This window comes from the organism of the source record quoted next, unplaced genomic scaffold, assembly GCF_019419815.1.
Source record: "Pyrus x bretschneideri cultivar Hongxiangsu unplaced genomic scaffold, Pyrus_bretschneideri_v1 Contig17, whole genome shotgun sequence".
NCBI classification, from domain to species: domain Eukaryota; kingdom Viridiplantae; phylum Streptophyta; class Magnoliopsida; order Rosales; family Rosaceae; genus Pyrus; species Pyrus x bretschneideri.
The window spans coordinates 4019294-4036045 of NW_025999468.1; the positions used below are offsets into that span (position 1 = coordinate 4019294).

General features: G+C 35.8%; 1 protein-coding gene across 5 annotated transcripts in view; it reads left to right on the forward strand.

The window, feature by feature from the left end:
• The window catches only part of LOC125475960 (BEACH domain-containing protein B-like), a 30524-nt gene that overhangs the window by 2579 nt on the left and 11193 nt on the right, over positions 1-16752 (forward strand). For 4 of the 5 annotated variants that reach the window (XM_048581479.1, XM_048581480.1, XM_048581477.1 and 1 more), the window contains exons 3-27: positions 551-614; positions 1178-1412; positions 2292-2468; positions 2882-3199; positions 4448-4670; positions 5333-5401; positions 5825-6286; positions 6424-6748; positions 7660-8103; positions 8210-8368; positions 8454-8603; positions 9658-9813; positions 10000-10041; positions 10200-10544; positions 10887-11060; positions 11217-11377; positions 11476-11791; positions 11923-12352; positions 12496-12832; positions 12996-13184; positions 14173-14434; positions 14588-14779; positions 14862-15080; positions 15180-15356; positions 15949-16064. In XM_048581479.1, coding sequence (XP_048437436.1) covers positions 551-614; positions 1178-1412; positions 2292-2468; positions 2882-3199; positions 4448-4670; positions 5333-5401; positions 5825-6286; positions 6424-6748; positions 7660-8103; positions 8210-8368; positions 8454-8603; positions 9658-9813; positions 10000-10041; positions 10200-10544; positions 10887-11060; positions 11217-11377; positions 11476-11791; positions 11923-12352; positions 12496-12832; positions 12996-13184; positions 14173-14434; positions 14588-14779; positions 14862-15080; positions 15180-15356; positions 15949-16064 — 5742 coding nt within the window. Of the gene's footprint in view, positions 1-550; positions 615-1177; positions 1413-2291; positions 2469-2881; positions 3205-4447; positions 4671-5332; positions 5402-5824; positions 6287-6423; positions 6749-7659; positions 8104-8209; positions 8369-8453; positions 8604-9657; positions 9814-9999; positions 10042-10199; positions 10545-10886; positions 11061-11216; positions 11378-11475; positions 11792-11922; positions 12353-12495; positions 12833-12995; positions 13185-14172; positions 14435-14587; positions 14780-14861; positions 15081-15179; positions 15357-15948; positions 16065-16752 lie in introns of those variants that run through there. The other variant, XM_048581478.1, reaches the window with a different exon arrangement.

Consider the following 16752-nt stretch of genomic DNA (forward strand, 5'->3'; position numbering starts at 1 on the left):
AGGAGTCAGTGAGCCAGTCAGGGTAAGTGCAACGTTGTCTCCTCACCCCATCTAATTTTATCCTCACCGAGTCAACAATGGGGTCCAGGAAGATAAAGCACACAGACTGCCCCTAAAGAAAGTCCCAAAGAACTCAAAGGCCACGCTCCTGGTCCTGACCGACATCCCAAATACTAGCTATGGACGCTAATATCTCTACATTAGTACCCACCAACACACTCTTAGACATGTTAGTTTCAGCCCCAACTTTAAGGCCAACTATATGAGTAAATTCTTGTAAGCATTTGCAGTTCAACCATAGCGACATTACAGAGTGTGGGCAAGTGTTGTAACTGCAAACGGGGGAATGCAAGACTTGTTAATTTTATGATGCCTAATTTGGTTAGCCTTTTGTGGTCCTTTTATTCCATTTTCTTCTGCTGTTAGTAATTTCTTTGTTACACTATCTACGTGGGCATTAATGTGCAGAATTATTAACTATCCTTTTTATAAGAGAATTTATTAACCTTTTAGGATGGGTGTTTTGATGATTTGGCCCTTTATTTTGCAGTGAAGTTGGAGATGAGGCAGTCCTAAACATACTTTGGGATCGATATGAAAAAGCTGTTGATAAGGTATGCTTGGAAGTTTATTAATTTCTCAAATTCTTTCTCCAAAGATTCTTCATTGTTCTTCACGGAGGCTACTTGTAAACTTTTTCTTTCTGATGTAATAAAATGAACTGTGCCAAAAACAAGGGTTGTGCGTTGACAATTACATTTTGTCGAGCTATTTATAAACTTTTCCTCATGCACTATGTTCAAGATTGGCTAGGGATTTTCTGTCTTGCCAAAAACAAAAGAGGGACTTACTGGTTCTTAGAGGAGCTATCCTCATTTTCTTGTCCAGCCATGTTAGTTTCTCTAACAATGACAAAACATATATTATATGCTCAGAAAAAAGACTTATAACCTAACCTTCATGAAATTAGATATCCTTCAGGGAATTTAATTTACAGGATTTGAGAATAGATACTGTGGAATTGTTTTCTATCTTTGGACATAACAGGTTAGGAAGAATACATCAACTTTACAAATGAATTGATAGCAGAGAATGACATAATAGCTTATCTTGTTCCTTGTGCGCTCTAGTTGATTTATGTTTTAACTTTGTGATATTATGTTTACACAATATACAGGTGGAAAAGAGGAGGCTGTTTCATGTTTTTCTTAAGCAGTTTCTGGTTGTATTCAAGAATTGGGAACCAGTAAATACAGGCCAAATGTCAGAGGCTTCTTCAACTACCATTCAATATACAGAATATTCATCACATTCAGATGATGTAGTTATTGGCTGCTTTGCGGGACATCCTGCAGAAGTCATCTTAGTATTGACTGAAGAGATTACACAATTAACTTCTATGGTTGCTGAGTGTAAGTTGAAATTCATGCTTGCTTTTTAGCAATCGGCAATTTACTTTGGTGTGCTGTATTAAATTTTTTTGCGAAACATATTTTCTTTTATTTTTATGAGATATTTTTGACCATATGCTTGATACCACTATAAGCCAAATGTTAGCAGCCCGATGTTGGAAGTTTTAGTATTTAAATTAATTTATATATTTTACCTTGTATGCGGAGATAAACATTCTCTACTTGAGTTGAGTAAGAATGGGAATTGCCTTTATAGCTTCCAATCTTCTTTCCAGCCAAAATGCAGGCAGTTAGTTATTGTGTTTCTATGTTTTTTTTTATTATTGTTGTTGTGTGAGTTTGTGTTTTGTTAGGATCTTGCAGTTTATCGACTGCCAGGCATACTCATTAACTTACAGAAATTGATCTAAAGGAAGGATCTTGCTTCTTTTCTTTTCTTTTCTTTTTTAAATAATAAGATGAAGAAGTAATGCATTCTTTTGTTGTGTGAGTTTGAGTTTAGTTAGGATCTTGCAGTTTATCATCTGCCAGGCATACTCATTAACTTACAGAACATTCTGTTTTCATATATAACAAAGTTGATTATACTTGTGCTAATCAGCATGGTAACTGCACATTATTCATTGGACTTCATCATTGCCATCTAAATTGTATCTTGTTCCTTCTCTTTTTTCACTTTTGGAAGGCTTTTGGTGAACTCTTTTCAGGATTCTGGTCATGGTACTATACATTGATATTTTAGCGCTTTTTGTTTGGTTAATTAGTTCCTTATGGCCGTTTTGTCCCTCCCATATTATTTAGTTATGATCTTCGTTCCTTCAAATTGGGTTTTCTTGCATGTAATTTATGGTTACTTTGTTTCTTCCATGGTTAATACAGTAAATACCAGTATAGTGCGATTGTCGGCAGACTTCTCTGGCCATTCCGCAACCTTAAATATCATTTCAGAAGGAATGCCACTCCTGGATGCTCTTATGATTGTTACTCGCTCATTACATAATTGCAGAGTTTTTGGATACTACAGTGGGATTCAAAAGCTAACGGCATTAATGAAAGGTATTAGTAGTATTACTCTCCTAGTGTAATTTCTTTTTATGATGAGACATTGTGAACTGGTGTTCAAATAATTTGAATTGTTGCAATTGTTAACTTATTTAAAACCCACACACCCCCGATTGATTGAAGATTTCTTTTGCTGATAAAACTATAGGTTTTTATAATTGTTATTTCAAACCCCAACCCACCTAAATGATTGAAAATAGCCCATTCAAATGACTAAAATTGGATTGGATTTATAATTCGGTTGGTTTTTCATTTGATTGTGCATATATTTTGATTGGTTTAAATGTGTGTGATGCTGTAACATATGTTATTAGGACCCTATCCACCAAATTTGTTGATTTCTTTTTAAGTTTTAATTGATCTTGCAAAACATTGCTAATTTTGCATTGTGTTTTTTGTTATTTTAGGGGCTGTTGTCCAGCTTAAAACAATAAGCGGTGCACTTTCCGCTGATGAAAAGTCATCTAATTCTACTATGGAGAGATTTGGACTCTTGCAACAAATACTTGTATATGTGGTGTCAATAATGTGTAGTTTCATTGATTTCAATTCAAATGTATATGAGAGAGGTCAGTTGTGCAGTAATACTATAGGTTTTGTTTCGAGGGGTTGTGCATCACCAGTTGGCTCTTCTGGTAAGGTTTCTTCCAGTGAAATAAGGTTACGATGGCATCAGAGGGCAGTTGTGTCGGTGATGGAAGCTGGTGGACTTAATTGGTTAGTAGGTAAGGTAGGCAATTTTGTTTTTACTTGTTCTCTTATCTTTTCTTTTGGATAGGAAATTTTTATTTATAACTTATAGTACATCATATCTCGACTTGGTAATACACAGTGAAAACTTGAGCCCTACTCTTAGAAACAATATGCTACAGTCTGGAGTCTGGACATCTTCCATATATGATTTGGTTATTTTGTAAAAAAATTTCATTACTCACTCTTCTTTACATCAACTTTTCCTAGAGAGAATTTAATCTTATCTTGATGACCTGTTTTTTTTCTCTTTCTTCTTGTTAGTGTAAATTTTTTTAATGATTAAATACATCAAAAGTGCTGAGTGTGTGCATGTCCTTGCCATTTGTTGTAAAGATTCTATTTTGTGTGCCTTGTTAATTTCCATAATGTGTCTGTCTGTCTGTCTGTATTTACATTTGTAAACTTCTTGGATGACCAATGACTACTGTATTTATAATCCACAGTTAGACTGAAATAACAAAAACTTGTTATTTGTCACAGTTCCATCACTTCCACAAGATTGTTTTCTCGTTTTCATTTGTGTATGGATGTTATACCTTCACTGTGTAGTTGGTCTTAGTTCCATTATTTTTATTTTTGAGAAGAATCTTAGTTCCATTATTTTGGAGAGATTATTTTCATTTGGTGATCTGTACATGACACTTAGTGCTCCACATGCGTGTATCCCAAATGTCTGTCTTTATTTTTTTTTATACTTGAGTATGTCTGTGCCATTTATTTCATTTCTTTTCTGGCAGCCTCTTTTTCCCTTTTTTGTTAAATTACCTTTCTCTTCTTTCTGTAGCTTGTGATAGAATTAAAAATTGTTCGAGTTAATTCAACATGCTTTTGGAAAATCTCATAATGTTGAGAAAAGCCAAAAAAAAAACGAAAAGAAATAATGTTATTCACAGCAATTGGATTTTCGTTGATTTTTTTTTCAATGGTTGTATGAATTCCTATGTTGTCCTTAGCATGCGCTCTTGGTATTGTTTCGTTTTCATAGGGTTCAGTGCACATAATAGATGAGGACATCCTACACTATCCCATGCCAGTCCCTGTTATCTTAAGATCCTGCTATTTTCTTCCCCTACCCTTCATTTTTAACTTTTGGATATATTTGAGTTCTATGAAGACCCCAAATTCTTTTTGGTATCTGTATGAAATCCTTAGTGCCTTTTGTAAACCCTGTACTCTCTTTGCACCTACATTTTCATTGATTGAGATTGTTCTTGTCCCAGAGCTGCTGCGTGTAAGCAGAAGGTTGAGCATGAAAGAACAGTGGACGGATACCTCACTTCTGTATTTGTCTTTAAGAATTCTTCATACGACATTAGCACAGAATCCTCGTGGTCAAAATCATTTTAAAAGCATTGGAGGACTTGAAGTTCTGTTGGATGGTCTTGGAATACCGTCAAGTAATGTGCTAATACTGAAAAGTTCTGCTTCTGCCATTGAGAAAAGGTAATACCAACTCCTTGTGTATGACTTGCATCCTGAGGTTCATTTATCTTGTGCAATCATATATGCAAAATTTTCTTAAAATGCTAATGAATGGGTGAGTATCATTTCATTTTATTTACGGCTTTCTTAAGTTTGCGGGGGATGTAGATTAAAATTAAAAATTTCTATGAAATGATTTCTATATCTGTTTGATCTCCTTCAACTTCAAGATAGAGATTATGCAGGTCAAGGTGTGCTTTTGTTTGTTTTTGGGTCATCTTAAAACCTAAGTATCTTTAGTTGGTGTCTGGGTTATGGGAATGTGGCTCTGCCAGATCAAGAGTATGTATTAGTTGACTACTAGAATTTGCTTGAGATTTTATCTCTTAACTCTTTCTGGTTAAGTCTTCTAGCATGTACAATTAAAATATAGTATTTTCTCACTGAACAGCTTATCGACGTCATAATAAAATCTCCGGTAAAGGGAGGAATCTGTGTAATATATCTGCGTATATGTTTTCGTTTCGTATTTTTAAGATGTACTTTAATCAATAAAGTAAGATTTTGCTGATTTGAATTGATTTACTATGTGAAGTTGTGAACTTCTAGCAGTTTTTCTGACATGAGTCTTTGTGTTGTACACTCCATCATAAGCTCTGATATATGCTCACTATTTTTTGCAGATATGAGAATCCCTTGCTAAAAAATTTCCAGCTCCATGTTCTCTCTCTGGAAGTTCTGAAAGAGGCTGTGTATCCTTTGTTGGTTAACTTGTGAACTTTTGTACTTTTGTTTAACAAGGAATTTGATGTTGTGATTTCTTTTCTCCCTATAAATGAAAGTTGTCTTACTGTGTACCGTATGTGTTTATTGGGAATTTATACTTATACCCATTGAATTTCATGGAGACCTTCAATGCATATTTGTTGCATGTATGCATATATAGTTGAATTGAATGGGTACAAGCATAAATCCAATAAACACATCAGGGAAGTACTGTTCCTATTCCATCATTTCCTGTTTGGTGCAACAAAGATCTGCTGTAGCTTTGCCTTTTCACTATTCCTTCTTCTGTTTATCAAATAGTAGATGCGACCGTATCTGTTCTGCAAATTTGCAATTGTATCCTCGGTTAACTGGAAAGAACACTATTGATTCCCTTGACAAGTATGCAGCTTTGGGAATATCAGCAACTTGCAATTTCTTTGTGAAAACGGGAGGGTTCAAAAATTCGCAAATAGCTTTTGTTCGCCTGCTTTCTTGTTTCAAGAGTACAAACAGCAGACCAAGAATATTCCTGGTCAGCCTGATTTCCAAACGCCGATGATTGACTTTGGAAGTGAGAATACTGTGGAAAACCATATAACAGAGACTTCTGTTGCACTGCCTGCCAATGATTATTTCTCTCAACTTTGGAGTGATTATGCTGTTAAGCTGAGCAGAGTATTTTGTTCTTTTCTCCCTGCTTCAGAAGATATTAAATCTCATGATCTCGAAACATCCACTGGCCGAGCTGCTGTGGCAGTCTCTTCATTGTACGGTGAACTTTCGATCAAATGGATTGTGAGGGTTCTTCTTACAGTGTTCCCCTGCATTAAGGCCTGTTCAAATCAAAACGAACTGCCAAGCCAATTAAGGTGAATTTATTGTGGAAGTGTTGTGCCAAGCCACTTCCAATTATTTATTAGGTGTTGTTACTTCTGTCTTAATGTACTTGTTCAATTTCTCTCCCTTTCTTATGAATCTTACTCTTTGCCTTTTGCATTATCTGTAGGGTCTTTGTCAATACTCTGCAGCATTGCGTTTTAAATGCATTTAGGAAGGTTCTTGTTTCATCTCCAGTGTCACTCAAAGTATTTCGGGAAGAGGGAATCTGGGAACTCATATTTTCCGAGAATTTTTTCTATTTTGGACCAGCATCTGATGACCTTTCCGGAGAGTGTTGCACTTATTATGAGTCCCCAAGGAACCTTGAACTACTTTCTGCTTCTAGTGGCATCAACAGTCAAGCAAAAGTTTGTGGGATTGAAATTCTCCAAATGGAAGTGATTTCATTTGTGGAGTTTGCTGCAACTTCTAGTGGAAGTGCTCATAACTTGGTTGGTTTTTCTCTGACATTTACTCTTCACCAAACTCACAAACTTTTGTTTTATGTATCTGACTATCTGGTCAGCTTAAACATTACATATAAGTACTGCTGATTTATTGTGCTTAGGAAAATAACATATTGTTTAAAGTGAGGGTTTGATATGGGTGTGAGGTGTTGTGAGGGCTGACAAAGGTGTTCAGGAATGCCTTCTTGTTTTGGTATTGCTGTTGTTAAGCTGTTAGGTGACAAACATTAGGGACAATAGAGGCCCTGAGAAATACCTTTCCCAGAGTTTCAGCCTATGCATCTCTGCAAACACGAAACATATGTGCAAGGGGAAAACAACTTGTCAATGTCCTCGGAGTAGTTGTAGTACTGGGCAGCGCTGTGGGCTTCTGTTTCTCCTATTTTAAGAATATACATCTGTCGACCATTTAACTAGATTGGAAGGCTGCAGTATCTTGATCAATCTTAATTCTTTTATAAATGCAGCCTTATGTAGTTTTTGTTTTGTTTTGTTTCTGTTCATGGTGGATTACTTGTCCCCTTAGATGTACAGCTGTGCTAATTGACTTTTTATTTGTTATGTTTATGTATTAGTATTTTTTTTGGTCAAATATATTAGTATTAATTTTATCAAGTAACTACCCACGAAGTGGGTGCTTTGTTTGTAATCTTCAAAATGATGTAGTTTACCATTTTACCCTTATTAGTTAAATTGTTTTGTTTTGAAATTCTTAATTAGGGAGGGGCATTTCTTGCCATTTTGAATGCCACACCTTTTTTGCCTTCTCACTTTATTTATATAGATATAGATTAAGTCTTGTATTTTGATGACAAAAAAAATTGTAGCTTCGAATCAACACCTGCTTCATAATTTCTGCATCTTTCCTGACTTCTTGCCTCTTTTTTGTATGGCAGCCTGAATTATCTGCTTTATTAGATGCCCTTGAACACTCTGCTTGCAGTCCTGAAGTTGCTAGTGTTCTTGCCAAGAGTCTGCGTCGCGTGTTACAGCTTTCATCTGAGAAAACTGTTGCTTCTTTTAAGGCAGTTAATGCATTTCCTCGTGTGCTTAAAGTTGCTTGCATTCAAGCCCAAGAATCAAGAAGGGTTGGAAATACAAGCCCTAATGTTCATGAAGCGGTGCCTAGTCATCGGGGATCCAAATCACATCAGACAACGCAAAGATGGCTTAAATGCATGGAGACATCCATGGAGCTCTATATGGAATTTTTCTCAACAGCAGAAGATGCTAGAAGTTTGGTTCTGCGTAGCGTCGAATGTATTGGTTATTTATTTGATTTATTCTGGGAAGAAGGTTTGAGGGATAAGGTGCTTAGGCATATATTTGAGCTGATGAAGGTATTACTTAAGATCTTGTTTTCATTTGATATATATGTCTTGGCTGTTAGTGCTTATAAGATGATTAACTTTTAATTCTGTTTTGAATTTTATATATTACTTTTAGACTGTACCATCATCTGAAGAGGATCAAAGAGCAAAGTTACAGTTATTTTCTAAATACTTGGAAACATTCACTCAAATAAAGGAACGAGAGAAAAGCTTTGCTGAACTGTCTATCAATTTACTGGTCGGAATGAGAGATATGCTCAAGATTGATCCTGTGGTATAATCCAATGCCTTGATTTTATTTTCATCTTCAGTCTTTTTGTTTGAAGTTCTAATATCTCATCAATATTTGTTTTACACAGTACTATCAGACTTTATTTCGTGATGGAGAGTGCTTTTTGCACGTTGTCTCTTTACTAAATGGCAACCTTGAGGAGGCTAGTGGAGAAAACTTGGTTCTGAATGTTCTTCAAACTCTTACCTGTCTGCTTGCAGGCAATGATGCTTCGAAGGTATTCCTATTTTCGATCTAGATGGACATCTTTTCCATCTTTTTCTTGTATTTAGTGTTCCTTTTATTTCCTTACAAAAAGTTTGTTTCCACAAAAGAATGTAATCCTCTTTTTCTCATGGTTACTGCCTCTCTTTGTTTGTCGTTGTAGAAGCTTGCGTGCTTGATTTTTGTCTTGTTTGTTCAAAGAGGATGTTAAATTCAGTTTCATGATTTCATCCAGATGAATTCACTGTACATTTGCGTTTTTTATGTACTTTATGGATGTGGCAGTACCATGGAGAAGAGAGCATCCGTTTAATATGCATTATGATCACATAAACTTGTTTAAGTTTCCTGCTGATCACAAAGAGAGCAGAAGCCATTTCTTCTTGCACTCTATTTTGATTGAAAAGAGAGAACCGGAGTTACTGATCTAAGTTCCAAAAGAATCAAGGGGACTGCCTTGGTTTATCTCATGCTCCTCTCTCTAACTCTTTCTTTTTTTTCCCTTACTTTTTTTCTATTAAGAAACACAGATTCATTAATAAAAGGAATTTACAACTTAGGGGCATCGAATACATGTGTAATAATAATAAAGGAAGCAACACTAAAAACAGAATTACAAAACTAAAGCATTCCAGTCCAAATAAATAGTTTGAAAAGGCCAATCCGCCTTGGAGCCTACAAGGATGACCAAGAACCCTGTCCCACAACCCCAACATCCTCAATAAGGAACCCTTTCTCTAACAGTTTCACACACACACACACACACACACACAAGTGTGGGCTGTAAAATGGTGAGTGGCCTTTGAATTTTTGGGGTTCCTTTATTGGAACATCATGATCCTTGAATATGTGAAAGAGAATTGTCTTGAATCTCAATTTTTGGCTAATTTATACGTTGTACATGTTGATTTTTGTAAATTTGTCTTTCCGAGATTGCTTGACTCTCAAATATGCCAGCATTATTATGTAAGCATATGTATTTGATATTTGGGTACTACAATTTCCTTTTCTTGTTCATATTTCTAAGTTTCGAGTTGCTATGTTGACTGGCAGATATATTTTTGCAGGCTACATTTAGAGTTCTTGCAGGCAAGGGATACCAGACATTGCAAAGCTTACTGTTGGAGTCTTGTCAGTCACGCTCAAGTGAAGGACTTTTGAATGCTTTGCTTGATATGCTTGTTGATGGAAAGTTTGATATGAAATCAGGCCCTAAAATAAAGGTGTCTCCCCGATGCAAACCTTATTCAGAAACTTTGTAATGCCCCCTTTTAGGAATTTACTTTTCCATAATGTCCACAGATTTATTTGTTTATGAGTTTTATACTTATGCCAAGTTTGGCCTTGGAATTGAATTCCTGAGTTCCTGCTTCTTGTAATTATATTTTCTTTCACTTCTCTCCATGCAGAATGAAGATGTGATCATACTTTATCTGCGTGTTTTGCGGGAGGTTGGTGATCATTTCTATATTTGTTCTCTATTATGTTTCAAATTTCCTGAAATTTGGATTTCTTATTTTCTTCGGAATCATTATAGATTATTTTGGAATTATGGTTCTGAAAATCTATATCATTCTATATCATTACTTTCTATTTTATGACTGGGCAGAGCAGTGACTCATTGCAGCATAACGGGCTGGATGTGTTTCAACAACTACTGAGGGATTCCATATCCAATCAGGCTTCCTGCGTCAGAGCAGGAATGCTTAATTTTCTTCTTGATTGGTTTTCACAAGAAGACAATGACAGCGTCATCTTGAAAATTGCCCAACTAATTCAGGTCGTTGGTGGACATAGCACATCTGGAAAGGACATTCGCAAAATCTTTTCCCTTCTCCGAAGTGAGAAAATTGGGAATCAGCAGAAGTATTGCTCACTATTGTTGTCCAGTGTTTTGTCAATGCTAAATGTAAAGGGTCCTACTGCCTTCTTTGACTTCACTGGGAATGATTCTGTAAGTTCAACTCTGTTTTCTGAAGCTCCTTTATTTTTCTTTCTTTTTTTAAATGTTGTTACAAGAAACAAGAAGTTTATTGAATAAAGTGTTGGGATCTACGGCTCAAAATTAGGATGATGCAGAAATTGAATAAAATGTTTAAAGATACTCCCTCTCAATTGTAGCCTCCCCCACTCTCTATAAACTCTAAACTCTAAACCCTTCATATGTACAACCTTCCTGTTCTGTTTTATATTGTTTTATACTATTTGAAATGCCTGAAATTATTTTATCTATTGTGTCTTGTATCTGATCCTTTTCCTCTCTCTTTCTCTCGCTCTCTCTCTTGTTTGCTTGTAGGGGATCATAATAAAAACGCCTGTGCAGTGGCCTCTGAATAAGGGATTTTCTTTTTCATGTTGGCTTCGCGTAGAGAATTTCCCCAGAAGTGGAAAAATGGGTCTTTTCAATTTTCTTGCAGAAAATGGAAGAGGTTGTATGGCTACACTTGCAAAGGACAAGTTTCTATATGAGGTAAATATATTTATTGGGGACTATGTTTTCGTGCTTGATTCATATTCTAAATGTGGATGTGTTCAATCTTGTTGCTATTTTAGTCATTTTCATTTGCCATATTGTAAAGCTTACCACTAGTGTCATGCCACTAATGATGTCCTTCATGAATTCCAGTCAATGAATCTGAAGCGACAATCGGTCCAGTTACAGGTTAATATTGTTAGAAAGAAATGGCATTTTCTATGTATAACTCATAGCATTGGAAGAGCATTTTCTGGGGGTAGCTTATTGAGGTGCTATGTGGATGGTGATCTTGTTTCTTCTGAAAGATGCAGGTTGGAGACTGCCTCCATTCTTCCTTCACATGTAGATTTGTTTTATCTTTTGTCTAGTTACAGAGATTATCCCTTACTTTCATACTTGTATGTTTCAGATATGCCAAAGTTAATGAATTATTAACAAGTTGTAGAATTGGCGCAAAATTTGATATTCCTCTGTATGAAGATGGTTTGGCTTTGGAATCTGTAAAAGATTCGCATCCTTTCCTCGGTCAGATTGGTCCTGTTTATTTATTTAATGATGCCATTTCGTCTGAGCAAGTTCAGGGCATCTATTCTCTAGGGCCGAGCTACATGTATTCGTTCCTTGACAATGAAGCTGCCTCATCTAAGGATAACCTGGTGCTTAGTGGGATCCTTGATGCCAAAGATGGTCTTTCATCAAAAATTATTTTTGGACTTAATGCACAGGTTCTCTGTTCTTCTTAGAAGACTACTTCTCTATAATCTTTGGTTTCTGTTTATGAAGTAACTCTAATCCATTAGTTATCCATATCCTATAAGGACATGGCGTATTCTGAGCAGTTGGTCTCTTTTTTCAGGCATGTGATGGCAGGAAACTCTTTAATGTTTCACCAATGCTGGACCATGTATCAGATAAGAACTCATTTGAAGCAACTGTAATGGTTGGGACGCAGCAATGCTCCAGACGTTTATTGCAACAGATAATTTACTGTGTTGGAGGTGTATCAGTGTTTTTTCCTCTTATCGCGCAGTCTGAAAAATATGAAAGTGAAGAAAGTGGGCAATTTGAGCATACATTGCCTGTTATCACGAGAGAGCGAGTGACTGCTGAAGTTATTGAGCTCATAGCTTCTGTTCTAGATGAGAACTTAGCTAATCAACAACAGATGCATCTTCTGTCTGGATTCTCAATACTAGGGTTCTTGTTGCAATCAGTTCCTCCTCAGCAGCTTAATTTGGAAACACTTTCAGCTTTAAAACATCTATTTAATGTCGTCGCAAACTGCGGTATAAATTATTACTGTTTCTCAATTCTCATATAACCAGCTGATGCTAATATCTGTAGTTTTCTTTCCTATGTAAGTTGTGCAGAAGTTTCTGAATCATTCATTCGGCCAGATTTATTAATTTTCTCCTTATTTTACCTTTAGGCTTATCGGAGCTGCTTACTAAAGAGGCTATATCTAGCATATTTCTTAACCCTCTCATCTGGTTGTATACGGTATATAAGGTGCAGCTTGAATTATACATGTTTCTCATCCAGCAGTTTGATAATGACCCAAGGTTACTTAAAAGCCTTTGCCGGCTCCCTCGTGTTATTGATATAATACGCCAATTTTATTGGGACAATCCAAAAACTCGATTTTCTATTGGAAGCACACCTCTCCTTCATCCCATCACAAAACAAGTTCTTGGAGAGAGACCCAGTAATGAAGAAATACGAAAAATTCGTCTTGTTTTGTTGAGCCTTGGTGAAATGAGCCTCAGGTATGGCTCTTCACTTGAATCAGAGGATTTTTTTTTGTTTCCCAACATTTAGCTATGATCATGTTTCTCCTTTCCAACAAACAAATTTAACGTAACAGACTGTCATGTCTTGTTCATTTCATGTTTGAAGTGAAATCTTAAAAAAGTCCTGGGTAATATGCAGGCAGAAAATTGCAGCAGCAGATATAAGAGCTTTAATAGCTTTTTTCGAAACAAGTTGGGATTCAACCTGTATCGAGGATGTTTTACATATGCTTGTTCGAGCACTTACTCAAAAACCACTGCTTGCAGCTTTCCTGGAGCAGGTCAACCTGATTGGTGGTTGTCATATGTTTGTTAATCTTCTTCAGAGGTACACATTGAATATTATGAATTCAATGATATATAAATCTTCACACTAGAGCATGTGGGTAAGACCTTATTTTTCTGAGTGTTCTCTTATTCTATGTATGGACGAGGGACTTTCAAAGTAACTAAACTTCAGACAATTATAAAAAATTCCCTAGAACACTGGTCATTTTAGATAATTGGCAACAGTAGCAATAAAAGCTATATAAATATATTGTTTTTTTCTGTATGTTATGATGAATAACTATATAATGACATGATCTGTCTTGAGTAATAGGTAAAGCTAAGCTTGTTCTAGTGAATTGCACTAACCCTTCCCTAATTGTCATTTATTTTCCTAGAAAATAGAAAATTTCTTTAAAAGTCTTGAAATGAATACAAAGTTGAGAACAAGTAGTCCACGTGAAAGATACAAATTTGAAACTAACTACCAGAGATGGAACATTTTACATTCTGACTATATCATGACACAAACTGTGCAGCGAACTACTGCAGAGCTGCTTCTAATAAACTAAAATTCCAGAAAAAAGATAGAACTGTACTGGAAATACATACCCACAAAGAAGGCCGAAATCTTAGTTTATTGCAATGTACCTCCACACCCACCATGACTTCAATGCTTCTCCAATTTCTCCTTCCAAAGAACCCCTCCTATCACCAAATACCACATGCTTATTACTCAACAAAGAGTGACGAAGTTGCTTCCAGATATAATTGCACAATTGCAAAAATAATTTGTGTATCTAAATATGTTTGCAAATGATCAACAGTGAGTTTTGCCCAAATTGCTTATTGCTTTCTCGTCGAATAAGTCTACTCTTATATGATTGTAAATTACTGTAAGTAACTGAGGCGGAAAACTCTTTCTTTTCTAAACCATTGTTTCATAATGCAGTCACTTATATATTTATTTAAAGGTATAGATTGATAAGAAACACAACCTATATTGTCTCTTCTGATTTTGTTTTTCTCTTCTTCTTTTTTTTCCATAGGGAATATGAACCTATTAGATTGCTCAGCTTGCAGCTTCTTGGGAGACTTTTGGTTGATCATCCGTCGGAGAAGAAGGGAGCAAGATTTTTTAATCTTGCAGTTGGAAGATCTCGGTCTCCTTCAGATGGCCCAAAAAAAATTAGTCTGAAGATGCAACCAATTTTTTCAGCCATGTCTGATAGGTTATTCAGATTTCCACAAACAGATAACTTGTGTGCTTCGTTGTTTGATGCTCTTCTTGGTGGTGCTAGCCCCAAACAGGTACATGTAACAAAGATTTAGAAAAGTAGAAAGCAAAAAATAAAAAATTTGTAGTTCATCCTGTCGTTGTAGCTGTGCAATTATTGGTTGTATTATTGTTTTGATTTTTCTACAGGATGCTGTGCAAACTGAAAATTGATTTCGGATTTACAGGTGTTACAGAAACACAACCAGGTTGAAAGGCAAAGAAGCAAAGCAAATAGCTCTCATTTTCTCCTTCCGCAAATTTTGGTTCTTATTTTTAGATTCCTGTCTGGCTGTGAGGATGCAGGTTCAAGAATGAAAATTGTCAGAGACTTACTTGATCTTCTTGATTCTGATCCTTCAAATGTTGAAGCTTTTATGGTATATAGCGCAACAAGTGTTTTGTAGTATGCTTTTTCTTATTTAATTAAATTCTCCTGACTTAGTTAAATGTCATGAATAGGAATTTGGCTGGAATGCCTGGTTAACTGCTTGTGTGAAGCTTGGTGTATTCAAAAACTACAAAGTTAATCCCCAAGACCAAGATGATAATGAGAGAAATGAGCAAGATTTGGTGAGGAATCTGTTTGGTGTTGTTCTTTGTTACTATGTTCATTCTGTCAAAGGTGGGTGGCAACAGTTAGAAGAGACAGTGACTTTCCTACTAATGCAGTGTGAACATGTATGTTAAAATCCGCTCTCTGCTATTCTACATCTCTAATTAATTATAGGCTTCGTATGATCTTAAGCTTTATTTGTTTTTTTTTGCTTTTTCTGGCAGGGGGGCATTTCATTTCGATACTTGCTTCGAGATATTTATAAGGATTTGATCAGTAAACTTGTGGAATTGTCTTCTGAAGAGAATATCTTTATCTTGCAACCATGCCGGGACAACACGTTATACCTTCTAAGACTGGTTGATGAGATGCTTATCTCTGAAATAGACCAAAAACTTCCGGTAATCAGCTTTCTTGGAATTGAGATCATAATATCCTAACCACTCCCATGCTCAACCACCCCACCCAAGCTTAAATAGAAATAAAAAAGAGCAATGGATACAATAATTTATCATTTTACAAAAGTACATGAGCAGATACGTTGCAGTCAGTCTACTAATTCAACTGCTTCAATTAGTGGATACTCAATGATCAGATGACCGTCCAATTGTGCTACTCTAACTTCAGTCTTCCTATTCAGATTTATTAAGATGCTCTCCATCTTTCCTCGGTTGTGGATAGATGACTTGAAATTCAAAATATGACCAGTTATTCTTATCTCTTGGCAATCATATCACAGTTCTAAACTTTCACATCAAATGCTCAGCTATTTCGCCAGTTTTCTGTTATGTCTACTAAACCAATAATTCCCAATGGGTATGTCGGATGAACTTTGGTGAGAGTCAGCCAATGCAGTTGGTGGTTCCTTAAATTTTCTTTTAGTAATGAATTGTTTAATTGGTTTTCAATGATATGAAATGGCTTGTAATTTTCTGTTTGTTTCATTTTAGTTGCAGAGGTGAGATTATCATTTAAAATTCGACTTTCTTGTAGTTTCCGGCAAGTAGCTCTGACTTTTCCCTGGATTCACTGGAGCTAGAACACCATAAAGATTATGGCTCTGCTTTGTATGAAGTGCTGGAAGGAGAAATTGATAGCCAAACATTCAGGTACTAGCTTCTGGAGTCGCAACTTTTATTCCTGAAACTGATGTCCATTATGATGTCAGTCACTAGTACTGTCTGTGGATTTAACCTATCTAGTGAATCTGCATTAAATTTAATTGTGCCAGATGAATCTTCATTGGAGGGAGTAGTACTGAGGGCATTCTACGATGGTGCTCTATCTGTAGGTTTAGTTTTTCTATTTGGGTTTAGATGTTTCTGCTTTCGTTTTAGGTTTCATGGCCTACTTGTAGATTTTTCTAGAGGTAGTGACCCTAATAGGTCTTCTATTTGGGTTTTTATGTTTTTGCTGCTGTTTTAGATGTTTCATGACCTACTTGTAGATTTCTCTAGAGGTAAGAGAATAATGTGATCTTTTAAACTTCTCTGAGGATTAAATAGTACATAGTTGATTACAGGGAAAGAAAATAAAGGATTTGTTAGATTCAGAATGATAGTTTAATGCTGTTCTTGACTTGATACATGTTTTGTTGAGAATATCGCGTTTAAAAATGGGAAAAATAGAACAAACTCCGGAAATCGAAAACAAATAACCAAGATAAATAACACCAAGAATTTACGTGGTTCGGCAATATGTGCCTACGTCCACGGGACAGCAACAACAATCTTTCACTATATCAATAATGAGTACAACCAATAATCTAGCCAAATCTCTAGAACTAGGAATTGACGA